The 27,954-nt window shown below is 56.0% G+C and overlaps 1 protein-coding gene across 3 annotated transcripts; it reads right to left on the reverse strand.

Moving 5' to 3' along the window:
- Positions 1–632: 632 nt before the first annotated feature.
- Positions 633–27,810, reverse strand: ATP1A3 (ATPase Na+/K+ transporting subunit alpha 3). 3 transcript variants are annotated; one of them, XM_004060817.4, is made up of 23 exons: positions 27,610–27,810; positions 22,459–22,545; positions 22,301–22,360; positions 21,919–22,122; positions 20,090–20,203; positions 19,838–19,972; positions 19,318–19,435; positions 18,930–19,198; positions 15,911–16,109; positions 15,725–15,834; positions 15,505–15,639; positions 12,632–12,824; positions 12,177–12,352; positions 11,962–12,098; positions 10,465–10,615; positions 9,717–9,885; positions 4,458–4,612; positions 4,255–4,378; positions 3,505–3,650; positions 2,856–2,986; positions 1,713–1,814; positions 1,300–1,391; positions 633–1,016 (listed from the first exon to the last, which is right to left on the reverse strand). In XM_004060817.4, exons 1-23 carry the CDS (start codon positions 27,613–27,615, stop codon positions 988–990), a joined length of 3,042 nt encoding a protein of 1,013 aa, XP_004060865.1. In that variant the 5' UTR covers positions 27,616–27,810; the 3' UTR covers positions 633–987. The 3 variants fall into 3 exon arrangements, with proteins under 3 accessions (XP_004060865.1, XP_055225502.1, XP_063557458.1); XM_055369527.2 differs by having other exon boundaries at positions 22,459–22,584; positions 27,610–27,780; XM_063701388.1 differs by lacking the exon at positions 27,610–27,810 and adding an exon at positions 26,771–26,788.
- Positions 27,811–27,954: the final 144 nt, after the last annotated feature.

Consider the following 27,954-nt stretch of genomic DNA (forward strand, 5'->3'; position numbering starts at 1 on the left):
CCTGACCTCGTGACCCGCCCGCCTGGGCCTCCCAAAGTGCTGGGATTACAGGCGGGAGCCACCGCGCTTGGCCTGCAGATGCAATTTTTAAAATCATTGAGCTGTACCCTTAAGATGTGTGCACTTCACTGTATGAAAGTTTATCTCAATAAAAAGAGAGAATAGCGTAGTGACCTAGAACTTTGGACAGCCTTGGTTCAAATCCCAGATTTGTCTCTTCTTAGCTGTGTGCAAATCACTTCTTCTCTCTGTGCACATTTAATGCGCACTTAGAAGTAGGCAGAGCACATAGCAGGCACTCAGTGAATCACTGTCATCACCATCATCATCGTCATTGTGTCCCCTGGGTCCTACTCCTATAGGAGAGGCTCCCAGTCACCATCCCACGTCTGCTTCCCTCCCTCTCCCCTGTTCTGATTCCACAATGCCATCGCCTGGTGAATTCAAGCTGCTCTGACTTTCGTGGAGTTGAAAACTCCGTGATTAGATGGCTCTGAGATTCCGTGACTTCCAAGCCAGTGCCAGGCTAAGTTCCTGCAGTTTTGAGAGTCGCCTGGCAGCGCGCCCCAGCAGAGGGGACGCTGTCCCAGCCGCAGTCCCCGTCTGGAAAGCAGGCACGACACACACACCGCTTCTCTCTCCCCACTGATATATTTGATAATTGTCCAGAACCAGAGATGGCATCAGCCGGGGGGCTGAAGGGGAGTAAAAAAGAGCCCAGGGAGGTGGCTGGGGCGGGAGGAATGGATAGAGGGGTGAGGAGAGGGAGAGAAACTGACAGAAAAGAGAGAGGAGAGAGGCTTGGGGCAGGGGAGAGAAGCCAGCCAGAGGGTGGGGGCGGCAGGAGATAGTGGAGGGGGTGGGGGCCAAGGTGGGGCCACGGAGAGAGAGGGCTCCTCCCCACAGAATACAAAATTGGGGGGACTGGCAGGGGCGGTCCTGGGCCTGGGGGACGGGGAAGAGATGGGCGATGTGGTGGGGCTGAGGTCAGTAGTAGGTTTCCTTCTCCACCCAACCTGGAGAGACAAAGAAGGAAAGAAAGAGACGGAGTAAGAGATGGAGAGAGACAGGCAAGGCGAGCCGCCCAGCAGAGAGAGGGACAGAGAGGGAGAGAGACAAGGAAACCACACAGACAGAGACCCGTGAGAAGACAGAGTGGGGGCCCGGAGAGATGGGAAGAGAGAGAAGTGTGGGAACCAGGTGGCAGAGCCATCCAGCAGGGCGAGGGGAGCCTGGGACCAGCTGCCTGAGACCCTGCTGCCCCCCGCCCCCTTCGGCTGCCTTGCCGAGCTCCCTCACCCCCTGGGTTCCTGCGCAGGATGAGTTTGCGGATTTCGTCGTAGACGAAGATGAGGAAACTGTAGGGGAAGGCACAGAACCACCAGCTGGGCCTGCAGAGGCGAGAGCAGGAGGGCTTGAGTATGGGGCCCTAACGAGAGGCAGAGCTTCGGGGGACAGGAGGGGACGAGGAGGGGCAGTCTCCCAGGATCCTTCGTGCTCACAGGTGGAGGGTGCCCTGGGCGGGGCTGGGGCCTGGGGTCTGCGGAGTAATCCGTGGTGGGAGCAGCCTATGGGGGAGGCTCGGGGGCATCAGAATGGGGACTGCAGTGGGAACACCAGGGGAGGTGGGGCCTGAGGTTCAGGCTGAGTCTAAGGGAAGGCTCCGTGGCAGGCGCTGGCGTGGGCAGGGCTGGGGGCAGCGGGGCACTCACTTGAGAGGGTACATGCGCAGGGCCACGTCCATGCCGGGGCAGTAGGACAGGAAGGCAGCCAGGGCCGTCTCCTCAAACAGCCCGAAGATCAGGATCTTGTTCCTGGAGGCACAGAAGGGCAGGGCTGGGCCCAGAGAGCACCCACCCTGCACCTGCCACCCCGCAGAGACAGGGGGTGGCACAGTGCAGACACCCAGAGACAGCAGCACAGACACAGAGACAGAGAGGCAGAGACATAGGGAGAGACAGAGATGGGGAGACATGCCCCGACAGAGAGAGACAAAGATAGAGGCAGAGCGATGGTGACACAGAAAGAGACAAAAGACAGGGACAGACACAGAGACAGACACAGAGACAGGGACAGACACAGAGACACACAGACAGGGACAGACACAGAGACAGACACAGAGAGGGACAGACACAGAGACAGGGACAGAAACAGACACAGAGACAGGGACAGACACAGAGAGGCACTGGTGTAAAAAGAAAAGGCCAGGGGCACCTCCACCACACACACAGAGGCTGAGAGAGAATCTAGGATACACAGGACCCCTTGAGAGAAAATCAGTGCAGTGGCAAAACCCAAAATGGGCTGGGCATGGTGGCTCACACCTGTAATCCTAGCACTCTGGGAGGCTGAGGCAGAAGGATTGCCTGAGCTCAGGAGTTTGAGACCAGCCTGGGCAACATGGTGAAACTCTACTAAAAATACAAAAAATTAGCCGAGCCTGGTGGTGCGTACCTGTAATCCCAGCTACTTGGGAGGCTGAGGCACGAGAATCGCTTGAACCCGGGAGGCGGAGGTTGCAGTGAGCCAAGACTGTGCCACTGCACTCCAGCCTGGGCAACAGAGCAAGACTCTGTCTCTAAATAAATAAATAAAAATTAGCCATATATGATGGTGCACACCTGTAGTCTCAGCTACTCAGGAGGCTGAGGTGGGTGGGTCACTTGAGCCCAGGAGGTCGAGGCTGCAGTGAGCTATGATTACACCACTGAACTCCAGTCTGGGTGACAGAGTGAGACCCTGCCTCAACAAAACAACAAAAAACCAAAGCAAGGACACAAGAGGAAGTACACAGACAGACAGACACTCGGACACGACAGATGGCTGTCCAGTCACCGTGTGCCCCCGGCCCTCACTTCATGCCCTGCTGGAAGACCGAGTTCCTCCGGGTCTTGCAGATGATCAGATCGGCCCACTGGACGACTACGATGCTCACAAAGAAGGCTGTGTGGCAGGTGAACTCCACCACCTTCCTCTGCTCGTATGTCTGCAGGAGCGGTGACCAGGGCACGGGACGTCAGTTAGTGGCACTGCAGCCCTAGCCGCCACCCCGACGTTCCGGTGCTCTTTGCCCCGCCCCATCCTGCATGGGGTCCTCAGGGCCTCAGGTGTGTCTTCCTTCTGCGGGCTCATAGTCCCGAGGGAGGAGTCAGGAGACGTACAAGGAAGAAGAAAGGTTAATGGTGATCTCACCGTCCACCAGGGGCCAGGGAGGAGGATAAGGACCCTGTGGGCCTCCCAAGGAGGACAGACAGCAGCTGGGCTTTGAAGGGACAGACAGAGGTGGGGAAGAAGCCCTGGCAGGGCAGAGAGCTCGGGCAGTGGGACACAAGGCTCCAGATGGGCTGGGCCAAGGGCATCCAGGAAGCCCCAGGTGCCCAGCAAAGGCCTTGATGCTGCCATGGGAGACTGAGGGGCCATCGTAGGAAGTGGCCATGCATGGCTGGAACAGCTCACCCCGGGGATCTTATGGTGGGCAGGGACACAGCACCCTGCCCTACTCACCCACTGCTGCCCGTAACTGTCTTCCAGGTCATTGACAGTGCGGTCATCCCAGTTCAGCCGGATGCCCACCAGGTTGCCGGGCAAGAAGCCATTTTCTGCCAGGATCACAAAGTAAGAGAAGAAGCCACCGAGAGCCTGGATCATTCCTGGAAGGAGGAGAGAGGAAGCCGAGGAGAGGCTCAGATTGGGGCCAGCAGCCAACCCAGGGCACCTCAGAGGGCCCGGAGGCCTCCTTGGAGAGGGGAGTATGCCCTCCTGGCCCTGTTATCTGGACACTGGTTCCCAGAGGGTGACCTGAGGTCTCACTTGGTGGTGAGGCCCTGAGATGGGTGGGCCACCTGGGACAGGGGCTTTGGAGAGGGGGCTCTCCCAGAGGGATAACCTGGAGCCCCTCTCCCACCTGACCTAGGCCACCTAAACATCATGAATTCTTGGGGGATCCCCAGCTTGAGCTCCCTACGCAGGAATGACCTCCCTGGGCCTGGAACCACTGCCATGAAGTCTCTGCTTGCTGGGACAGCCCCCAAGGGTGGCTGCTCCACTCCTCTGGGGATCCGCACACATCAACAGCAGAGAGGAGGAGGTGGAGAAGGATAGGGTGCAGACCCCGCCCTCAGATAGCTCACTGGTTGGTCCTGTCCACGTCTGCTCCCCTGAGTCAACGCCAGGGTCCCAAGCACCCACGGTGGGCCAGGCACTGCTCTAGGCCCGGCACTGGGCTGTAAGGAGATGGAGTCCCCGGTGCCTCACCAATCTGCCCATAGGCCATGCTGATGAGTCTCTCATTGACCAACTTGTCCGTCCGCGGGTTCCTGGGCTGTCTCTTCATGATGTCGCTTTCGGCAGCCTCGTATGCCAGTGAGATGGCAGGGACCTAGGTGGAGGAGGCCAGGTGAGCCGGAGAGGGGAGGACTCCATCTTCCTGGGCCCCAAGGGTGGCTCCCAGGGCTCACCATGTCAGTGCCCAGATCGATGCAGAGGATGGTGATGGTGCCCAGGGGCAGCGGGATGTTGGCCATGATGAACAGCAGGAAGGGCGTGATCTCCGGGATGTTGCTGGTCAGGGTGTAGGCGATGGACTTCTTTAGGTTGTCGAAGATCAGGCGGCCTGTGGCATGGGCAGGCTCAGAGCAGGTGCCCATGCCAGGGAGCCCCACTCCCTCTGCCCCTCCTCCGCCCTCATCCAACGTCCTTTTTTTTTTTTTTTTTTTGAGACAGAGTCTCGCTGTGTTGCCCAGGCTGGAGTGCAGTGGTGTGATCTCGGCTCACTGCAAGCTCCGCCTCCCGGGTTCACACCATTCTCCTGCCTCAGCCTCCCGAGTAGCTGGGACTACAGGCACCTGCCACCACGCCTGGCTAATTTTTTTGTATTTTTATTAGAGACGGGGTTTCACTGTGTTAGCCAGCATGGTCTCAATCTCCTGACCTCGTGATCTGCCCTCCTCAGCCTCCCGAAGTGCTGGGATTACAGGCGTGAGCCACCACGCCCGGCCTGTCCAGCGTCCTTTTCTACCCCCCAGCCCACCCACCATTATTTTCTTTTTGGGACAGGGTCTCACTCTGTTGCCCAGGCTGCAGTGCAGTGGCATGATCACGGCTCACTGCAACCTCGACTCCCAGGCTCGAGTGATCCTCCTGCCTCAGCCTCCCATGTAGCTGAGACTACAGGCACGCGCCACCACGTCCAGCTAATTTTTGTATTTTAGTAGAGACAGAGTCTCACCACTTTTCCTAGGCTTGTCTCTAATTTCTGGGCTGTGATTCCATCTCGGCCTCCCGAAGTGCTGGGATTACAGGTGTAAGTCTCCACACCTGGCCCCTCACCCACCTACCTTTCCACATAAACATCCAACCACATCGCCTTTGTGGAAACATTCTTGAAATAACCACTTTGGAAGATGGTTTCGGAGTTTCTATCAAACACCCCCCACCCCACCGACCGAGTAATCCAACTCCTAGGTTTTATACCCAAAAGAGAGGAGGACTGTTTATGCCCAGCGGAAAGCAAGTACGAGAATGTTCACCATAGCACCACTCATCAGAGCCAAAAGCCAGAGTCAACCCCATGTCCATCAACAGGTGAGGGATGAATAAACCACGGTACATCCATGCAGTCAAATACTACACAGCAAGAAGGGGCGAGCTACGGACACAACTCCACAGCTGGACCTTGGATCCTGTGCTGAGTGACACGAGCCAGACACAAAAGCATTCTTAGCATCCAACTCCAACTGGAGCAGGCTCAGCACCCGTCTCTGGGCTAAAAGTCAGGATAATGGTTATGTCTAGGAAGAGGGATATAGACTGGAAGAGAGCAGACAAAACCTAAATGGGGGGCTGGAATGGTTTTCTATCTTGACTGGGGTCTGGTGGTTGCATGGCTGTGTACATGTGTAAAAATTTATACACCCTGTCTGGTTGAATATTTTAATGAGATATAATATGCCCAACTCACTGTATGCATGCCATATCTCAATAAATATTCAACCAGTACAGGTTGTCTAAAGTAAACAAAATAAAGATTAATCCAGGCCAGGCGCTGTGGCTCGCACCTGTAATCCCAACACTGGGAGGCCGAAGCAGGAGGATTGCCTGAGATCAAGAGTCCAAGACCAGCCTGGCCAACATGATGAAACCCCATCTCTACTAAAAATACAAAAATTAGCTGGGCGTGGTGGTGGGCACCTGTAACCCCAGCTACTTGGGAGGCTGAGGCAGGAGAATCATTTGAACCTTGGAGGCGGAGGTTGCAGTGAGCCGCGATTGTGCCATTGCACTCCAGCCTGGGCAACAGAGCAAGACTCCGTCTCAAAAAAATAAAATAAAATAAAATAAACATTAGCCAGGCACGGTGGCTCGAGCCTGTGGTCGCAGCTACTTGGGAGGCTGAGGTGGGAGGATCACTTGAGGAGGTCAAGGTTGCAGTGACTGATGATTGCAGCACTGTGCTCCAGCCTGGGCAACAGAGTGAGACCTTGTCTCTAAATAAATAAATAAGTAAAAAGATTAGCCCATGAACAATGAGGTCAATCATTAAGAAAGAACAGGCCGGGCACGGTGGCAAACACCTGTAATCCCAGCACTTTGGGAGGCTGAGGCGGGTGGATCACGAGGTCAGGAGATCGAGACCATCCTGGCCAACATGGTGAAACCCCGTCTCTACTAAAACACAAAAAATTAGCTGGGAGTGGTGGTGCGTGCCTGTAGTTCCAGCTATGTGGGAGGCTGAGGCAGAAGAATCGCTTGAAGCTGGGAGGTGGAGGTTGCAGTGAGCCAACATCACGCCACTGCACTCCAGCCTGGCAACAGAGCAAGACTCCATCAAAAAAGGGGAGTGGAGGGGAGGGGGAAGGAAGGAAGGAAGGGAGGAAGGAAGGAAGGGAGGAAGGAAGGAAGGAAGGAAGGAAAGAAGGAAGGCAGGCAGGCAGGGACGGAGGGAGGGAGGGAGGAAGGGAGGGAGGGAGGGAGGGAGGGAAGGGAAGGTGAAGCAGGCTGCCTGTGGTGTGGCTGCTTTGATTGCTTTGATGTCTCTTGCATAGCAATAAGGGCCTGGGCCGCTCCCACCTGATATTCTCGTTCCCTGCATTGTGCTCTTCTCCACAAACTAGGGGTTTCTCATCCTAAAATATTTATGGATGAAATGATGACTTAAATGTGCATCAGCATAATCCAGTGTGTGTTCCAGGGGGTGGGGAAGAAACAAGGTGTGCCGTGCGCTGACTGCCGCTGCAGCTGGGATGGAGGCGCAGGGGCCCACTGTGCCTTTGCTCTACTTTTGGGTATATCTGGAATGCCCCCGTTGGAAGTTATTTTGTTTGTTTGTTTGTTTGAGACAGGATCTCGGATCTCGCTCTATCCCAGGCTGGAGTGCAGTGGCACCATTATGGTTCATGGCAGCCTCGACCACCCAGGCTCAAGTGATCCTCCTGCCTCAGCCCCCCAAGTCTCTGAGACTACAGGTGTGCGCCACCACACCCTGCTAATTTTTAAAATTTTTTGATCTTTGAGGTCTTAATTTGTCGTACAGGCAGGTCTTGAACTCCTGGGCTCAAGTGATCCTCCCGCCTTGGTCTCCCAAAGTGCTGGGATTACAGGCGTGAGCCCCCATGCCCAGCCCCTGACGGAAGTTAGGTATTTCTTCCCTCACTTCAGAGAGGCCTTCCCTGTCCGCCCCATCTGGGCAGGACCCTCACTATTATCTATCACAGCGGCCTGATTTCTTCGGGGCATATATCACAATTTGTAATTACATATCTGTTAACTTGTTTAAGGCTGTCTCTCCAGCCCCGTGAGAACAGGGATGGTGTCTGCTCTGCTCACAGCTGCCTCCCAGGCTTCCAGCATGCTGCACAAGATTGGGAAGGAGCAGATGGCTGTATCTGAGACAGTGTGTGTACTGTGTATGCATAGATGTCTTGGGGAGGCCAGGCGTGGTGGCTTATGCCTGTAATCCCAGCAAATTGGGAGGCCAAGGTGGGAGGATTGCTTGAGCCCAGGAGTTGAAGACCTCGCTGGGCAAGGTGGCTCACCCCTGCAATCCCAGCACTTTGGGAGGCCGAGGTGTGGGGATCACTTCAGGTCAGGAGATCAAGACCAGCCTGGCTAACATGGTGAAACCCCATCTCTACTAAAAATACAAAAATTAGCCTGGTGTGGTGGCATGCACCTGTAATTCTAGCTACTCAGGAGGCTGAAGCAGGAGAATTGCTTGAACCCAGGAGATGGAGGCTACAGTAAGCCGAGATTGCATGCCTGTACTCCAGCCTGGGTGACAGAGCAAGACTCTGTCTCAAAAAAAAAAAAAAAAAGACTAGTCTGGGCAACATGGCGAAACCCCATCTCTACAAAATCTTAAAAATCAGCCAGGTGTGATGGTGCATACCTGTAGTCTCAGCTACTTAGGGGCCTGAGGCAGGAGGATCGATTAAGTCCCGGAGGTGGAGGCTACAGTGAGCCGTGATTGTGCCACTGCACTCCATCCTGGGTGACAGATTGAGAACCTATCCCCGCCCCCAGCCCCCCAAAAAAGATGTCTCTTAGGGGATAAGAAGGTGTTAACCATGGTTTCCTCTGGGATATAGGAGACAAGGGCTGAGGACATTTAATCTGTTACTCTGGGCTCAGCTTTGCTGTTTGAATTCTCTTTTACCATGAACTACTTTTTACACCAGAGACATTTCAAATAGGAGAGAGAAATTGGAAGAAAATCCACCAAGGCATGAACCATGATTATTTCGGGATGGTGAGGTTATGGGTGTTTCCACTTTTTTCCTGAATGCTTTTCTGCATTTGTCTATAATTATCATGAATTAATTTGATGATCAAAATAAATCTGAATGTGAACCAACCCTTCTGTGGCCTCGTCCGGGCTGTCAGGAGGTGGTGCCTGTCGGCTCTGCAGCCCCCACCTCAGCAGCACCAGCCTCAGACCCAGCCCCTCACACCACCTTGCCTGTGTACCGGTTCCTCTGCCTGCGACTCCCTGGCACTAGTCTATGTGGATGTCACAGCATGGCCCCTGACTTGGCTCAGCCATCCCTGTCCACTCTGGGAAGCTCCCTTGACCCCCAGTCCAGGCTGGCAGAGGGGGTCTCCCCCAGGGTCCCTGGCTTCCCCCTGGTTGGACTTGAGAATTTTTTTTTTTTTTTTTTTTGAGACGGAGTCTCGCTCTGTTCCCCAGGCTGGAGTGCAGTGGCGCAATCTCAGCTCACTGCAACCTCCACCTCCTGGGTTCAAGCAATTCTCCTGCCTCAGCCTCCCGAGTAGCTGGGACTACAGGCAACCGCCACAATGCCCGGCTAATTTTTTGTATTTTTAGTAAAGACGGGGTTTCACCATGTTAGCCAGGATGGTCTCGATCTCCTGACCTCATGATCTGCCTGCTTCAGCCTTCCAAAGTGCTGGGATTACAGGCATGGCTACCGCCCCTGGCTGAGAATATCTTTAAAAAGCCTCCAAGTCAGCTTCACCCACCAGATGGGGCCTGGGCTGGATGATGCAGGGACCCTGAAGTGTGTCAGCTCAGTCCTGCCCAGGGGAGCTCCCGACCCCACAGGGGAGGAAGACAGAAAAGGACAGGCTCAAGCTCCTCCAGGGCCAGGTGGCCTGTGGTCTCTGCCACACATCCCCCTGCAGCCCTGGCCAGTTCCCCTTGCTGGTCTCAGGCCTCCGGTAGTGACCCTGGTCTCCAGGGCCACCCCTGGCCAACTCACCCTCCTCCACCCCTGTGACGATGGAGGCAAAGTTGTCATCCAGCAGGATCATGTCAGCTGCCTGCTTGGAGACGTCAGAGCCAGCGATGCCCATGGCCACCCCAATGTCGGCCTTCTTCAGAGCGGGGGAGTCGTTCACACCATCCCCGGTCACAGCCACAATTGCACCCTGGAGGGAGAGAGGGTAAGGATGACACCCAGAGGCCAGGCCCCAGAGTCCCCTCCCTCAGATCCAGAAGCCCAGGACCCCAGCCCCCTCCTTCAGACCTAGAAGTTCAGGTCCCCAACCTCCTCTTCCCCTCAGACCTAGGAGTTCAGGCCTCCAGACCTTCCTCCCTCAGACCCAGGGGTCCAGACCCCCAGACCCTCCTCCCTCAGACCCAGAGGTCCAGGCCCCCAGCCTCCTTCTCCCTCAGACCCAGCAGTCCAGGCCTCCCAGACCCTCCTCCCTCAGACCCAGGGGTCCAGGCCCCCACCCCCTCCTCCCTCAGACCCAGGAGTTCAGGCCCCTAGCCCCTCTTCCCTCAGACCCAGAAGTCCAGGCCCCCTCCCTCAGACCCAAGGGTCCAGGTCCCCAGCCCCCTCCTCCCTCAGACCCAGGAGTCCAGGCCCCCAGCCCCTCCTCTCTCAGACCCAGGGGTCCAGACCCCCAGCCCCTCCTCCCTCAGACCCAGGAAACCAGGCCCCGGCCTCAGTGAGGACCCAGGAGTCAAGGCCCCGTCCCCTCCTCTGCGGGAGCGCAGCCCACCTGTCTCTGACAGCCCTCCACAATGATGAGCTTCTGCTGGGGGGATGTGCGGGCGAAGACGATCTCGGTGTGATTCTGCAGGATCTCGTCGATTTGCTCGGAGGTGAAGTCCTTGAGGTCGGTGCCGTGGATCACGCAGGCCTTGGCATCCCTGGGAAGAGCAGAGAGGGCGATGGCTGAGGTCAGGGTGTGTGAGGAGTGGCAAAGTGATCCCTGAAAGACAGAGAAACAGAGGGGCCAGCCCCACAACCAGGAGAGCCAGAGGACCAGGGGCTGGGGGAAAAGGCCTCAGCGGGAAGCAAGGGAGAAGGGGGCTACTGCAGCAGGGCGTGCGGGCGGACCTGAGGAAGGACTTCGGGGCAGTGGATTTATTTATTTATTTATTTATTTTTGAGATGGAGTCTCGCTCTGTCACCCAAGCTGGAGTGCAGTGGCGCGATCTCGGCTCACTGCAACCTCTGCTTCTTGGGTTCAAGTGATTTTCCTGTCTCAGCCTCCCTAGTAGATAGGATTACAAGCGCCCACCACCACGCCTGGCTAATTTTTAAAAAATTTTTAGTGCAGATGGGGTTTTGCCATGTTGGCCAGGCTGCTCTCGAACTCCTGACCTCAAGTGATCCACCCACTTCGGCCTCCCAAAATGCTGGGATTACAGGCGTGAGCCACTGCGCCCGGCCAAGACGCAGTGGATTCAGAGGAACGGAGATAAATGGACAAGCCGAAGGAAGGCAGAGTCAGAGATAGGTGGGAAAGTTGAAGAAGTCAGAAAAACAGAACAGAAAAGAGAGAGACAATGACAGACAGACAGGAAAAAAGAGAGACAGACACAGAAGTACTGGATTCTACTGAATCCTCTGAGATAGGAATTATTAGTAGCCCATTTTAGAGATGGGCAAACTGAAGCTCATGGATGCTAAAGGACTTGCCCAATGTCACACAGCTTGTGAGCGGTAAAAGCTGGAATGCAGGCCGGGCGCAGTGGCTCACGCCTGTAATCCCAGCACTTTGGGAGGCCAAGGCAGGTGGATCACCTGAGGTCAGGAGTTCGAGACCAGCCTGGCCAACATAGTGAAACCCCGTCTCTACTAAAAATACAAAAAAAAAAAAAAAAATTAGCGGGGCATGGTGGAGGGCCCCTGTAATCCCAGCTACTCAAGAGGCTGAGGCAGATAATTGCTTGAACCCGGGAGGCGGAGGCTGCAGTGAGCTGAGGTTGCCCCACTGCACTCCAGCCTGGGCGACAGAGCAAGACTCCATCTCAAAAGCATAAATAAATAAATAAAATAAAATAAAGGCTGGGATGCAAACCTATGCCTGGCTACCTCTGTGGCTGCAATGTCCCCACACCGGAAGGAGGGCCAGACCCAGGGCCTGGTCCATGGAGGAGTCCCAGAAAGAATGGGACAGGCAGTGCAGAGGGAGGTTGGGGGGAAGCAGTCCCCCTGTGTCAACACCCTAGAGGGATGTCCAGGGCCCTGGCTGGGATGGGTGGCTCACCGGGGGTTAACCTGGCTGACGGGAATGTTGAGCCGGGCGGCGATGTCCTCCACAGTCTCGTTGCCCTCAGAGATGATGCCCACACCCTTGGCAATGGCCTTGGCCGTGATGGGGTGATCGCCGGTGACCATGATGACCTGCAGGCATTGTTTTTTAGGGATGGCCTCTCCCGCCCCACTCCTGGCTTTGCCTCCCCCAGCCACCCCAAGCCACACCTTGATGCCTGCGCTGCGACACTTGCCCACCGCGTCAGGGACGGCTGCCCGGGGTGGGTCGATCATGGACATGAGGCCCACAAAGCAGAGGTTGTCCGTGGTGAAGTTCACGTCATCACAGTCGAAGGCAAAGCCCTTGGGGAACTGCTCCTCGGGCAGGTAATAATGGCAGAAACCTGGTGGCAGGGAAGGGTTGGGGTGTGAGGGTCCCAGCCTCGGAACCTCCGCCCCATGCCCCTAGATGTCTGCATCGCCCGCATTCCATCTCCCCATCAGCAAGACGGCCAGTCAGCATTCATTTCCTAGGATGCCTTCCCCTCTCATCCATCCATCCATTCATTCATTCATTCATTTACAGTATATTCTGGGAGGCCCTGGGCTGAGCCAGGCTTTGGGCAGCATCACAACCCTCCTTGCCCTCCAGGGACCCCAGAGCCCGCCCGGCAGCCTCGCACCAAGCACGCGCTCGCCCAGGCCGCCGAGCTCAAGGTAGGCATTCTGGAAGGCCTCCTTCATTTCCTCGTCCAGAGGCTGCTCCTTGCCCTGTAGCAGGATGGTGGAGCAGCGGTCCAGGATGCGCTCGGGGGCACCCTTCATCACCAGCAGGTATCGGTTGTCGTTGGGGTCCTCGGTCTCATGGATGGAGAGCTGGGGACCGATCAGAGGGTGGCGTGCCTGAGCCACGCAGACACCAGGGAGCTCCCTGCCCCATCCTGTCTCCTGTCCAGAGCCACGGGTGCCAGGATAGGCCCACACCAGGGCTCCCCCACACTCTCTCACAGAGACCTCTGCTCATTCCTGTCCGCTCTATCTCATGGATATATATTTCTTTTTCTTTTTTTCTTTTTTTTTTTTTTTGAGACAGAGTCTCACTCTGTTGCCCAGGCTGGAGTGCAGTGGCACGATCTCAGCTCACTGCAACCTCCACCTCCTGGGTTCAAGCAATTCTCCTGCCTCAGCCTCCGGAGTAGCTTGGGATTACAGGCACCACCACCACACCCAGCTAACTTTTGTATTTTTAGTAGAGACGGGATTTTGCCATGTTGGCCCGGCTGGTCTTGAACTCCTGGCCTCAAGTGATCTGCCCTCCTCGGCCTCTCAAAGTTCTGGGATAACAGGCATAAGCCACCATGTCCGCGCTCCCCTCCTCCCACCCTGTTTTTTTTTTTAAGACAGGGTCTCACTCTGTCACCCAGGCTGGAGAACAGTGGCGAGATCACAGCTCACTGCAGCCTTGATCTCCCAGGCTCATGCGATCCTCCCGCTTCAGTCTCCCACGTAGCTGGGACCACAGGTCCACACCACCATGCCTGGCTAATTTTTTATAGAGACATGCTCTCCCTATGTTGCCCACGCTGGTCTCAATCTCCTGAGTTCAAGCGATCCTCCTGCCTCGGTCTCCCAAAGTGCTGGGATTACAGGCGTGAGCCACCACACCCAGCTGTATGCTTCCATTTTTATGAAATGTCCAGAATAGGCAAAACCATACGGATAGAAACTAGGTTAGTGGTTGCTTAGGGCTGGGAGTGTGGGGGAGGAGGGGGCGGGTGACAGCTGAGAGATGTGGGGTTTCTTTTTGGAGGTGATGAAAATGCTCTAAAATTGACTATGTGGACGGCTGCCTATATCTGCGAATATACTAAAACTATTAAATTATACACTTAGAGGGACGAGCTATGGTATGTTAATTATATCTTAATAAAGTTATTTTAAAAGCTCTGAGTCAACTCCTGTCTCTCTTTGGCTGAGAGCCCCCTGGAGGCTTATGTGCTCCTCAGAGTCACAGCCAAGTCCTCTCCATGCCCGTGGGGCCTGACAGGATCTGGCCAGCACCCACCACCCCCACCACGCTCCCTGGCTCCCAGCCCCTCCGCACTGGCTGGCTGGCTGGTGTTCAGATGCGTCAGCACACTCCCGCCTCTGGGCCTTTGCACAGGCTGTGCCTGCTACCGGAGCGCTCTTCTCCCAGACACCTGCAGGGTTCCCTCCCTCAGCACCACAACCACTACGATTACCTCCTCATGCCTTTGTTATTGTCTGTCTTCTAGAACCAGAGCGTAAGTCTCAGAGAGGGGTGACTTCATGTCACTCACTACTGTGTGTACACCCAGCACCCAAAACAGGGCCTAACATGTGGTGGCTGCTCAAAAAATGTATACTGAATGGGCCGGGCATGATGGCTTATGCCTGTAATGCCAGCACTTTGGGAGGCCGAGGTGGGTGGATCACTTGAGGTCAGGAGTTCAAGACCAGCCTGGCTAACATGATGAAACCCCATCAATACTAAAAATACAAAAACTAGCTGGGTGTGGTGGTGCACGCCTCTAATTCCAGCTACTCGGGAGGCTGAGATATGAGAATCACTTGAACCCAGAGACAGAGGTTGCAGTGAGCCAAGATCACACCACTGCCTTCTAGCCTGGGCGACAGAGCAAGACTCCATCTCAAAAAAAAGTTTACTGAGGCCGGGCGCGGTGGCTCATGCCTGTAATCCCAGCACTTTGGGAGGCTGAGGCAGGCAGATCACGAGGTCAGGAGATCGAGACCATCCTGGCTAACACGGTGAAACTCCATCTCTACTAAAAATACAAAAAATTAGCTGGGCATGGTGGTGGGCGCCTGTAGTCCCAGCTATTCTGGAGGCTGAGGCAGGAGAATGGTGTGAACCCGGGAGGCGGAGCTTGCAGTGAGCTGAGATCGCGCCACTGCACTCCAGCCTGGGTGACAGAGCGAAACTCTGTCTCAAAAAAAAAAAAAGTTTGCTGAATAATTTAAAGTTGCTGCTCTGCCCCAAGAGGTCTCCTGCTTGTTCCCACTCTCTGTAGGAAAACTGTTTTTTTTTTGAGTCAGGGTCTTGCTCTGTCACCCAGGCTGGAGTACAGTGCGTGATGTAGGCTCTCTGCAGCCCCAACCTCCCTGGCTCAGGCAATCCTCCTGCCTCAGACTCCCAAATCACTGAGACCACAGGCACATACCACCACACCTGGCTAATTTAAAAAAAGTTTCGTACAGATGGGGTTTTGCCATCTTGCCCAGGCTCGTCTCGAACTCCTGGCCTCAAGTGATCCCCCCACCTCAGCCTCCCAAAGTTCTGGTGTTAGAGGTGTGAGCCACCGCGCCTGGCCTGCAGGAAGATCTTTACTCCTCAGCGTCTCACTCCAACAGAGGTCCGGCTCCCACTCTCAAGCTCTCCCTGTTCCTCTCCCCACCAGGTGGGTATTATCATTCCCATTTTACAGACGGGAAAATCAAGGCTCTATGACACCTCTTTACAGGCATCATCAGGAACCTGAGGTCCAGGCTGGCTCTCCCGGAAAGCCCAGAGTACCTGGTATTTGTTGGTGGAATTGAAGGGAATCTCAGCCACTTTCTTGTTGCGTTCACGCATCAGCTTCACGGAGCCAGAGGACAGCTCGATGCACTTGAGCAGGGCAGACTCAGACGCATCCCCAGCCACATCCCTCTGCAAGGAGAAAGGGTTGTCAGAACAGGGACAGCTGAGGGGAGGACACAGGCAGGGCCGAGGTGAGGCCAGCAGCTGAACCCACCTTGAGCACAGGGATGTTGTCCTGACCACCCTTGAAGACAGCGCGATTGCAGAGTCCAGCGATGTGAGACAGGGCCACCCAGGTGTGTGAACTCTTGTCAAATGAGGTCCCTGGGGGAGGCATGTGTGAGGGCCAGGGAATCCTGGAGCCAGGCCCCCATGGTCCTCACCCGGGGCCTGCACTCACCTGACTGGTCCTCAGTGGTGTCAGCCTCGTGGATCTGGTTGTCAAACCACATGTGGGCGACTGTCATGCGGTTCTGAGTGAGGGTCCCTGTCTTGTCTGAGCAGATGGTGGACGTGGAGCCCAGGGTTTCTACAGCCTCCAGGTTCTTCACCAGGCAGTTCTTCCGGGCCATGCGCTTGGCGGTCAGCGTCAGACACACCTGGAGGACGAGCAAGGGCAGGCAAGTTACAGGGACAAGCCCGGCGGCAGGGTTGGATGAGTGACACGAGGGCCACAGCCCAGTTGCCCAGCCCCCAGAGAATCCTGAGGGCCTGGAAAAGAATGAGGCAGCACCCAGCAATGCCACCCCCAATTCAGACCAATAGAAACAGGGCAGAGACACCCAAAGACAGGGACTAGAATGCTCATAGCAGCCACATGCATAATAGTGCAAAACGGCCAGGTGCGGTGGCTCACGCCTGTAATTCCAGCACTTTGGGAGGCCGAGGTAGGCGCATCACTTGAGATCAGGAGTTCGAGACCAGCCTGGCTAACATGGTGAAACCCCATCCCTACTGAAAATACAAAAATTAGCAGGGCATGGTGGTACACGCCTGTAATCCCAGCTACTTGGGAAGCTGAGGCACAAGAATCCCTTGAACCCAGGAGGCGGAGGTTGCAGTGATCCGAAATTGTGACACTGCACTCCAGCCTGGGCAGCAGAGTGAGACTCCAACTCCAAAAAAAAAAAAATTGTCCAAAACTGCAAACTACTCAGATGTCCACTAACAGCAGAAAAGATAAATTGTGGACAATGGAATACTAACATTGATAAAAACAAATACATTACTGCTGCCTGCACCTGCATGGGTGAACGTCAAAAACATGCTCAGCCAAAAAGAGCCAGAAATGAGTTCATACTGAATTATTCCGTTAATACGAAGTTTGAACACAGGCAAAGTTAATCTATGCTGTTAGCAGCTGTTAGCAGCCAGATCAGGGGTTACCCTTGGGTTGGGGGGCAGGGGCTAAATAAGGTCTTGAGGGGGCTTCAGGGAGATGCAGTCTCGCTGCAGCTGACGTGATTGTGTTCAGTTTGCCCCAAATCATCAGACTATATGCTCACAATATGCTTAATCCTTTGCGTATAAAAATCCATTTGACATAGGGTAGCATTCAATATTGCTAATATGGAAAACAGTAAACTTTTTTTTTTTTTTTTTTGAGACACAGTCTTGCTCTGTCGTCCAGGCTGGAGTGCAGTGGCTCGATCTCAGCTCACTGCAACCTCCACCTCCCAGGTTCAAGCAATTCTTGTGCCTCAGCCTCCCGAGTAGCTGGGATTACAGGCGCCCACCATCACGCCTGGCTAATATTTGTATTTTTAGTAGAGATGGGGTTTTGCCATGTTGGCCAGGCTGGTCTTGAACTCCTGACCTCAAGTGATCCACCCACCTCGGATTCCCAAAGTGCTGGGATTACAGGCGTGAGCCACCCTGCCTGGCCCTAATATGGAAAACTTCACATAAAACATTAAGTCAAAGAATGAAAGAGGAGAATGGTATTTCTAAGATAGTCCCTGCCATGCACCTTGAAGACAGCATTTAGTCAATATGCTCACAGCTGTCAGGGGGAACCTCACAGAGAATGGACTTCTGGGGTGAAGCTGGCAGCAAAGCAGCCAGAGGAAAATTTTTTAAAAATAATAATAATAATAATAATAATAATTATTATTATTATTTTCTTGAGATGGAGTCTCCCTCTGTCACACAGGCTAGAGTGCAGTGGTTCAATCATGGCCCACTACAGCCTCAACCTCCCGGGTCAGCCTCCCAAATAGCTGGAACTACAGACATGTACCACCACGCCTCGCTAATTTTAAAAAAAATTTTTTTTTTTTTTTTTTGAGACAGAATCTCGCTTTTGTCGCCCAGGCTGGAGTGAGGTGGCATGATCTCGGCTCACTGCAAGCTCTGCCTCCTAGGCTCAAGCTATTCTCCTGTCTCAGCCTCCTGAGTAGCTGGGATTCCAGGCACCCATCACCACGCCTGGCTAATTTTTATACTTTTAGTAGAGATGGGGTTTTGCCATGTTGGCCAGTCTGGTCTCGAACTCCTGACCTCAGGTGATCCACCCGCCTCGGCCTCCCAAAGTCTTGGGACTACAGGCATGAGCCACTGCGCCCAGCCTTCACATTTTTTGGTAGAGATGGGTTCTTACTATGTTGTCCAGGCTTGTCTCAAACTCCTGACCTCAAGCAGTCCTCCTGCCTCAGCCTCCCAAACTGTTGGGATTAAAGGCGTGAGCCACTGCACCAGGCTTATTATTTTATTTTATTTATTTATTTATTTATTTATTTATTTTTGAGATGGAGTTTCACTCTTGTCACCCAGGCTGGAGTGCAATGGCGTGATCTTGGCTCACTGCAACCTCCGCCTCCCAGGTTCAAGCGATTCTCCTGCCTCAGCCTCCTGAGTAGCTAGGATTACAGGCATGTGCCACCACGCCCCACTAATTTTGTATTTTCAGTAGAGACAGGGTTTCACCATGTTGGCCAGGCTAGTCTTGAACTCCTGACCTCAGCTGATCTGCCCGCCTTGGCCCCCCAAAGTGCTGGGATTACAGCGTGAGCCAGTGCACCCAGCCTCATTATTTTATTTTTTAACTTGATGTACTCTTCAACTTTTCATCATGAGCGTGCACTTCTTAATTTTGCAACAGGATTGTTGGCTCTTTACGGCTTGCCAGTGTTTCTCAAGATTTTTGTTTGTTTCTTTCTTTGATTGTTTGCTTTGTTAATGAGGCCCTCTGAGTCAGGCCCAAGTTGTCTTTCACAAGAATACTGTGATCCAGGCCCCCAGCCCCTTCTCCGGACCCAGGGGTCCAGATCCCAGCCCCTCCTCCCCCAGACACACGGGTCCAGGCCTCTAGCCCCTCCTCCCTCAGACTCAGGGGTCCAGGATCCCAGCCCCTCCTCCCTCAGACCCAGGAGCCCAGACCCCCAGGCCCTCCCCACCCAGACCCAGGAGCCTGGCCTTACAGTGACAGTGGCCAGCAGACCCTCTGGGACATTGGCCACGATGATGCCGATGAGGAAGATGACAGCCTCAAGCCAGGTGTATCCGAGAATGAGGGAGAGGATGAAGAAGGAGACGCCCAGGAAGACAGCCACGCCGGTGATGAGCTGGATGAAGTGCTCAATCTCGATGGCGATGGGCGTCTTGCCCACCTCCAGCCCTGATGCCAGGGTGGCGATACGGCCCATGACAGTGCGGTCGCCCGTGGCCACCACCACGCCCCGAGCCGTGCCTGCAGGCCAGAGGGGTTAGGCTGAGGTGGGGTGGCTCAGGGAGGTTCTGGAGGCCTGACCCCCTGGGACACGTCCCTGTGTCTGCCCCAGCTATGTGTCTTCTTTGCACCCGCCTCACCTTCCACACAGTTGGTGGAAAAGAAGGTGATGTTCCGAGTCTCCAAGGGGTTGTCGTGCGTGCAGTCGGGAGAGCGAGTCTGGGGCTCGGATTCGCCAGTCAGGGAGGAGTTGTCCACCTGGGGGTAGGTGCAGCAGAGAGAGGGTTCAGTCCAGGGCCTGGGACAGGAGGGTATTTGTGCACAGGGCTTGGGGCTGAAGCCTGTGTGCCTGGAGATCACAGCTAGAAGCCTGGGTGCCCAGTGGGTGAGTGGTGTGTGGGAGGCCAGAGGCTGGGATCTTGAAGGTGGGGAAGCACAGTGCTGCTGGCCAAGGTCTAGGGTCCCTAAGGATCTCCGAAAGGTGAGGGCTGGGCCTGGACTCCTGACTGTTGGGTGAGGAGGTGGCCCAGGGCCTAAACTCCTGGGTCTGAGGGAGGAGGGGCTGGGACCTGGACTCCTGAGTGTGAGGGAGGAGGGGCTGGGCCTGAGCTCCTGGGCAGCCCGAGGGAGGGTAAAGCCGGGCCCCAGGCCCAGGCCCACCTTGCAGCCGTGGGCTGAGATGATCCGCAGGTCAGCTGGCACTCGGTCTCCACCCTTGATCTCCACCAGGTCCCCGACCACCACCTCCTCAGCGTTCACCTGCATCTTTTCACCTTCCCGGATCACCAGGGCTTGCTGAGGTGGGATGGAGTAATGTCACCTCCCAGACTCCCTCTGCCTGGGGGTCACTGGGCCCGGCCCCCAGCCCATACACTAACACCCCCGTCTGGCCCCTTGCTGGGCACCCTTCACCTGGGGCACCATGTTCTTGAAGGACTCCATGATCTTGGAGCTCTTGGCCTCCTGGTAGTAGGAGAAGCAGCCAGTGATGATCACCACGGCCGCCAGCACGATGCCCAGGTACAGCTGTGGGGAGATGTGGGGATGTTGATCAGGGGCCGCCCAAGCCACTCTCCACCAGTCCCTGCTCGCCCGGGGTCTGGGAAGGGAGCTTTGTGTCAGTGGGGGTCTGTATTTGTGTGTCTGACCCTAGGTTGGTTATAGGGGCTGGTGTGTCTGAGTCTCCCCGGTTTGTGCCTGAGCCCCTCTTTCTGTAATGGTTGCGTTTGAATCTAAGGGTCTGTCGATTGTTTTTTTTTGAGACGGAGTCTCGCTCTGTTGCCCAGGCTGGAGTGCAATGGCATGATCTTGGCTCACTGCAACCTCCGCCTCCTGGTTCAAGCGATCCTCCTGCCTCAGCCTCCTGAGTAGCTGGGACTACAGGTGCGTGTCACCACAGCTGGCTAATTTTGTGTATTTTTAGTAGAGATGGGGCTTCACCATGTTGGCTAGGATGGTCTTGATCTCCTGACCTTCTGATCCACCACCTTGGCCTCCCAAAGTGCTGGGATTACAGGCGTGAGCCACCGCGCCTGGCCTTTTTTTTTTTTTTTTTTTTTTTGAGACAGGGTCTCGCTCTGCTGCCTAGGATGGAGTACAGTGGCACAATCTCAGTTCACTGTAGCCTCAACCTCCCAGATTCAAGCAATCCTCCCACCTCAGCCTCCGGAGTAGCTAGGACTACAGGTGTGCGCCACCAGGCCCGGCTATGTTTTGTGTTTTTTTAGAAACTGGGTCTGTCTGGGTATGTTACTCAGGCTACTGGAACTCCTGGTCTCAAGTTACCCTCCTGCCTTGGCCTCCCAAGGTGCTGGGATGACAGGCGTGAGCCACCATGCCCGACTTGTCCATCTATTTTGTGTGTGTGTCTGTCCTCCTGCACATGTTGAGTCTGGGATGTGGCTGTCTGTCCGTGTGTCTGTCTGACTGGCTGCATGCCTGACTTTACATTCTACAAGGCAGCTTCTTTGGTTCTCTGTGTGTGGATCTCTGTCTCTGTGTCTCCAGCTCTGCGTCTCTGTGAGAGCTTATGTCTAAGACTGTTTAGATTTGAATATCTGAGGACACTCTCTGTGCCTGACTCTCATGTCTCTCTGTCACCAGGTTATGCCTGCATTGCTGTGTGTGTGTGTGTGCGTGTCAGTGTGTGTGTGTGAGTTTCTCTGTCAGTGTATGTCTGAGTCTGTGTCTGTGTTTCTGAATTAGGTGGCCATGTTTGAAACCATATCCTGGTGTGGCATCTGCGTTGACCCTCCGTGCACATGCGTGTGTGTTCACACACGCCTACCCAGGTGAGCAGCTTTGTGTGGCTGGTGTGTGGGTCTGTGTTATGCGCATGGGATCTGAGGCTGCATCTCGAATGTGTCCCTGTGTTATGGGGATGGACCCTGATGTATCAGCAGCGGGGTGTGCCTGGGTCTCTATGTGACACTCACTCTGGGTATCTGTCAAGCCATGACCACCTGCTGGTGTCTGTTCTTAAGGCCGCTGAGGCCACACAGCCTTGGGACAGAGCCCCGGCTCACACGTCCTGCTGTGGGGCCTTGGACAAGTAACCTGGCTTTTCTGAGCCTCAGTTTGCCTTGTATTTGATCTGGTTCTCTTGCTGGGTGATTGTGAGTTAGATGGGAAAAAGGGGGAGAGTGGGCTGTGAAAAGCTTAGAGGGATGGGAAGAAGTTGGGGTGCGTTGTCCGTAAATAAATGTGCAGAGCCTTGCACAGGGCAGGGTCCAGGCACTCACGTTGTCACCAGAGGGGTCGTCCTCGGTGCCCGCCTGGATACCGTAGGCCAGGAAGCAGAGGATGGCCCCGATCCACAGCAGGATGGAGAAGCCCCCGAAGAGCTGCCGGCAAAACTTGACCCACTCTGGGGTGGTAGGCGGTGGCGTGAGTGCGTTAGGCCCATCCCGGGCCAGGATCTCCTGGGCTTTGCTGTGGGTCAAACCCTGAGGGACAGAGGACTCACACAGAACCCTCCCTGGGCAACCCTGGCACCCCAGGCCTTCACCAGACCCCCAGAACTTAAGACACCAGCCCCAGCCCCTCCTCCCTCAGGCCCAGGGGTCCTAGCCCCCAGCTCCTCCTCCCTAGTTCCCAGGGTACCAGCCCACAGCCCGGCCACACCTGCACACAGTCTGTGTTGTATTTCCGGCAGACCTCTTCCACTGACATCTTGTGCTCTGTCTGAGGAACAGGAGTTTGGGGGAGACGGTGAGTGCCTAGGCCAGCCAAGAACTGGCGAGGTTCTCTGGGAGGGTGTGTGGGCAGAGGGCGAGGCTTACCATAGCCACCTCCTTCTTGAGGTCATCCAGGTCCCGGCGCTCCTTGCCCTTGTTCTTCTTGGGCGAGTCCTTGTCATCTTTCTTGTCCTGCGAGGTGGCGATACGATAGCTGTCAGAGCCACCAGACTGCGGGCGAGAAGGGGTTCCAGGGGGACACCGGCCCTCCGTGCCCCAGCTATCCTACTCGCCGGTGCCCCTGCATCTCTGGGTGGGGGTCTCTGTCTGCCTCTCGGGGTCTCCCTGTGTCTCCCGGAGCCTCTGGGTGATTTCACCTCCCTTCTGTCTCTGGTGACTCTTAGGCCTCGTGAGTCTCATCTGCTGCAATCGGCTTCCCTGTCTCTGGTTCTGTGTGTCTCTGAGTCTCTGTCCCCGAAGGTCCCTGTCTGGCTTCTGCCTGTGTTTCTGTCTCTCTCTGTTTCTGTGTCCATCTTTGCGGGGCTCTCCCCGTTTGTGTTCTGTGTCTGTGTGACTTTGTTTTCATTTTTTGAAACAATGTCTCACTCTGATGCCCAGGCTGGAGTGCAGCAATCACAGCTCACTGCAGCCTCGACTTCTGAGGCTCAGGTGATCCTCCCGCCTCCGCCTCCTGTGTAGCTGGGACTACAGGTGTGTGCCACCACGCCCGGCTAATTTTTAATTTTTTTCTAGAAATGGGGTCTCACTACACTGCCCAGGCTGGTCTCTAACTCCTGGACTCAAGCGATCCTCCTGCTTTAGCCTCCCAAACTGTTGGGATTATAGGAATAAGCCACCATGCCCCACCTCTATGTGACATTTTAACTCTGCTTCTGTCTCTTCTTCCCTCTCCCTGGCCCTGTCCAACCTTCCTACATATCTGTCTTTTTTTTTTGAGACGGAGTCTCGCTTAGTCGCCTAGGCTGGAGTGCAGTGGCATGATCTCAGCTCACTGCAAGCTCCGCCTCCCAGGTTCACGCCATTCTCCTGCCTCAGCCTCCCGAGTAGCTGGGACTACAGGCGCCCGCCACTATGCCCGGCTCATTTTTTTGTGTTTTTAGTAGAGACAGGGTTTCACTGTGTTAGCCAGGATGGTCGCAATCTCCTGACCTCGTGATCCGCCCGTCTCGGCCTCCCAAAGTGCTGGGATTACAGGTGTGAGCCACCGTGCCCGGCCTCGTATCTGTCTTTTCTATGTCTCCACCTGTATCTCCATCTCTTTCTCCTCTGTCTGTCTCCCTTGATGTGTATCTCCAGGTCTGTTTGTGGCTCTTGGTCTTATTGCTTTGTTTCATCATCTCTCTGTCTCCTGTCTCTTTATCTCTCCATCTCTGTATCTCTGTCTTTGCAAGGCTGTTTCTCTCTCTTGATAGCTCTCTCTCTCTCTATCGCTCTGATCTCTTTATGTTGTCTCTGTCATTCTCTATCCTGATCCCAGTCTCTGGGTCTCTCTGCATGTGTCTTTCTATGATTTTGTCTCTGTCTGATCTCTGGTTCTTTGTCTCTCTGTCTTGCATGATGTCTGTCTCCATCTCTTGGCTGTGTCTCCCCAGGTCTGGCTGAGTTTCTGTCTCTCTGGGTTCTTATTTCCCTCTGAGTTGGCGTCTCAAGGATCAGTACTTTCTGTCTCTGTCTTTTTCCGTCTTTCGGTCTGTCTCTCTCTGTCATTGTGTCTCTATCTTCATCTCTCAAGCTGTCTCCTCTGGGATGCTCACATCTCTCCCTACCTGTCTCTTTTCCTGTTTCAACCTCTCTCTGTCTCTCTCTCTGTCTCTCTAATTTCTCTCTCTGGGATCTGCCTATCTCTGTCTCTCTCCCACTCTCTCTCTCTGGGATCTCCTCTCTATCTCTGAATCTCTCTTTCTCTCTCACTATCACTAAGATCTCCTCTTTCTCTTTCTCTCTCTCTCTCTCCCTCTCTCTGTCTCTCTCGAATCTTCCGTCCCCCTCCTTCCCCATATATCTCTCATTCTCTTTCTCTCTTACTGCCTCATCCTGGAATTTTCCTCTCTAACTCTCTTTCTCCCACTGTCTCTCTCTGGGCTCTCCTCAATCTCTCTCTCTCTCTCTCTCTGTCCATATATATATATATATCTCTCTTTTTGTAGGATCTTCCTCTCTCTTTTGCTGTCTGTCTCTGGGATCTTCCTCTCTCTCTCTGTCTCTTTCTCTCACTTTCTTTCTGGGATCTTATTCTCTATTTCTGTCTCTCTGAGATCTCCTCTCTCTGTCTCTGGAATCTGCCTCTCTATCTCTGTCTATGTCTCTCTGTCTCTGTCTCTCTCACTGTCTCCCTCTGGTACCTTCCTCTATCTCTGTCTCTGCCTCTCTCTGGGATCTTCCATGTGTTGGGCCCATGGAGCGTCCTTAACAGAGGCTGGGCATGGCCAGGTTCCTGGAGGACAGAGCAGGAGAGTGAGAGGCAGAAGCCCTAGTCCTGGCTTGAACTGCGCGTGGTGTGAGTCCCTGAAGTTCCAGTTTGGGAGCCTGGGCGGATGGGGAGGGCAGTGTCCGAGGCTGGTGGGAGGGGTGGGGCGAGGCTGGGTGCTGCAGGGGCCGCTGACAGGTCCCGCAGGCCCAGGGCCAAGCTGGGATCGGAGGCTCAGCTCGGCTCAGCGCTAATCTCCTCATGACCTTGTAGAGGGCCTGAGCTGCCTGCTGTCTGCCCCCAGACCCAGAGGCTGAGTCGGAGGGTAGGGGTGTGCAGGGAGGGGCAGCAGCCTGGAGATCTGGGAGCCTCAAGAAGGGGTGCAGGGGGTGGGAGGGAGGCTTGGTCCCATGCCAGCCCTGCAGCAGCACTGCGTCTCAGACGCGGAGGCACAGAGGCTTGGGGGACGGGGAGACCATCTTTCCTACTCCCCTACAGTGCCAGGGGTGGTCTCAGCTTTGCCCGATGGGGTAGACCCAGGATGGAGAGACATGGAGAGATGGAGAGATGTGGAGCTACAAAGGCCTGGGGTCAAGTCCTGTGCAGGAGGCCAGGAGAGGGGTGAGATGGGGGTCAGGAGAGAGAGAGGGAGAAAATCAGCTGCCCACCCAGAAACCTTAGCTGAAGGCTGGGAGCTGATGCTCGGGGCCCCATAAAAGCTAAGGGCTGGGCCGGACTCTCAGATCCTGAGAGAGGCTGGGGTCCTGGACCCCTGGGTCTGAGGGAGGAGGGGCAGGGGTCTGGACCCCTGGGTCTGAGGGAGGAAGGACTGGGGGCCTGGAATCCTGGGTCTGAGGGAGGAGGGGCCAGGGCCTGGACTCCTGGGTCTGAGGGAGGAGGGGCTGGGGCCTGGATTCCTGGTCTGAGGGAGAAGAGGCTGGGGCCTGGACTCCTGGTCTGAGGGAGGAGGGACCGGGACCCTGGGACTCCTGGCTCACCCTGGCCCTGGCCTTGGCTCCTGCTTGCCCTTGCCACAGCCAGACCCCCTTGGGGAGCGGGCTCCCATCTGTTGGAGTGCACAGCTGAGGCTTTCCCAGTCAAGGCAGGAGGCCCAGATGGGCGCGCTGTGGGGCGGGAGCACCTCCAAGGGTGGGGACCATGCCTGTCTCGCTGTGGCCGCCTCTGCAGCTCCTTGCCATTTTCCATGCTGTCCGCCTCTCCCTGATCTGGCGCCAGCTCCCGCAGCCTCTGCGCCTGGGCCGGCCTCCCTTCCCCCTCGCAGGGGACCTGGCCCACATCTCTGACCATCCTTCCCTTGACCTCCCCCTTTGCCCTCTGCCTCCTCTTCCTGTCCCTCAGGCTGACTGTGGTTGCCGCTAGATAGGAAATATCTGTCCTTGTGTCTCTTCCTCTGAGCCTCAGTTTCTCATTTTCTCTCTCAATGTCTCTCCATGTGTCTCAGCCATGTCTCTCTGCTTGTCTCTGTCTCTTTGTCTCTATGTCCATGTCTCTTTCTCTGTCTCTTTCAGAGCATCTCTGTCTTTCCATGTGTCTCTGTCTTTCCTTCCCATGTCTAAGCTGCCTTCATTTCTCCTCTCGTCCCCACTCCGTTTCCTAAGACCACCTCCCTCTAACTTCCTTCTCTAGGGCTTTTAGCATCAGTCTTCTCCCAATCCATCCACAGCTTCCCTCCCTCCATCCCACTTACCTGACAGCCATCACTGACTACCCCTTTCTCCCTTCTCTCCCCTAGTCCTGCCCCAACCCAATCCTCCTTCCCAGCCCCCCGGCCCACCCTGCCCCACCCCACAGATCTGCAGCCCCATCCCCCACCTCCATCCCTGGGCCCATCAGCTTTTATCCGCCATCTTTCTCCCCAGCCCTCCTATTCTCCCTCCACTGGCCTCTCCCGCCCTCTTCATCCCACCTACCCCCACCCACCCCCTCCTCTCCTGATTCCCCCTCCCTTCAGCCCCGCCCCAGACACACAGGGAGGAATCCGGGGCTGCAGCAAGGGTCAGGTGGTCAGCCAGGGAGGGAGGCGGCATCTGCTGGAGAGACTCACAGACAGACAAGGACACACGGACACAGAGGCAAGGACACAGCCAGGCATGCACGCTCCCCACTACACAGTTGCACACGCACACCCTCAGCTGTGCACTCAGTCTCCCCACCGTGGCTCTCCTGTTCCTCTCCTCCTCCCAGCCTCCCATGCCTGCTCCCCTACATGAGGGGCTGCACACACACACACTGCAGCCCCAGGCTGCGACACTGCGGAGCCTGCACACACACACACACACACACACACTGCGGAGTCCCCCCATCCAGGCCTGGAAGGAGAAAGAGAGGTCATCTGGTGTCCATCCCACAACGTGGACCTATCCGCACCCTGCCAGGGAAGCAGGGGGGCCTCAATAACCCCAGACGCACTAACACGAGCTCTCACAGACACACCCAGACGCGATCGCAGACTTTCAGACACCACGGGGCCCACACACTCGCTGCCAGGGCCTGACAGAGCCAGCAGCTCTCATACGCACATGCAACTGTGCACATGCAACCGCACAAGGTCAGGCGGAGATGCTGAGGGCTGGCCCACAACCTCGCGGATCCCCGCACACAAAGCCATGCCAACGTGCGCCACAGACCCCCCGCCGCCCCCTGCGGCCCCACGACCACATGGATTGGCTGGGTCAGCCGGCTCCCCGGGTCTCGCAGGCCTGGCCCCGGAGCGCAGGGGTCCCGGTGCCCCCGCCCCCCGCGCACACCCAATGTCACCGGCCCCACAATGTCACACGGAAGCGGCGCCCAGCCGGCCCAGCACCTACCCCCATCTTGGCGGCTCCGCGGCGAGAGAGCCAGGCGGGCGGGGCGGGGACCTCGGGGCGGGCTCAGGCGCAGGCTTGGGCTGGGAGCCTCTGCAGCGCCCGCGCCTCGGTCGGTGCGCGCGTCCGTCAGTCCGTCCGTTGGTCCCACCGCACAGAGGCTGCGGCGGCCGCCGCCTCCGCCTCCTCATATGCCCGCGTCCGCGGGTGGGGGGCGGCGCTGGCCAATCAGGGGCGCCGCCGTGCTGACGGACGGCCCGCGGCCCCGCCCCTGGTACTGCAGCTGTCCTCCCCTTGGGCTCCGCAAAGTGGCGGCGCGGCCGCGAAGGGGGAGCGCTGCGGGGGTGG

This window comes from Gorilla gorilla, chromosome 20 (assembly GCF_029281585.2).
Source record: "Gorilla gorilla gorilla isolate KB3781 chromosome 20, NHGRI_mGorGor1-v2.1_pri, whole genome shotgun sequence".
Taxonomy (NCBI): domain Eukaryota; kingdom Metazoa; phylum Chordata; class Mammalia; order Primates; family Hominidae; genus Gorilla; species Gorilla gorilla.

Coding starts and splice junctions, on each gene's coding strand:
- ATP1A3 (XM_055369527.2), bottom strand. Junction 19,436..19,837: donor TCTCAGCCCACGGCTGCAAG/GTGGGCCTGGGC, acceptor ACCTACCCCCAG/GTGGACAACTCCTCCCTGAC. Junction 4,379..4,457: donor TCGATCTGGGCACTGACATG/GTGAGCCCTGGG, acceptor TCCTCCACCTAG/GTCCCTGCCATCTCACTGGC.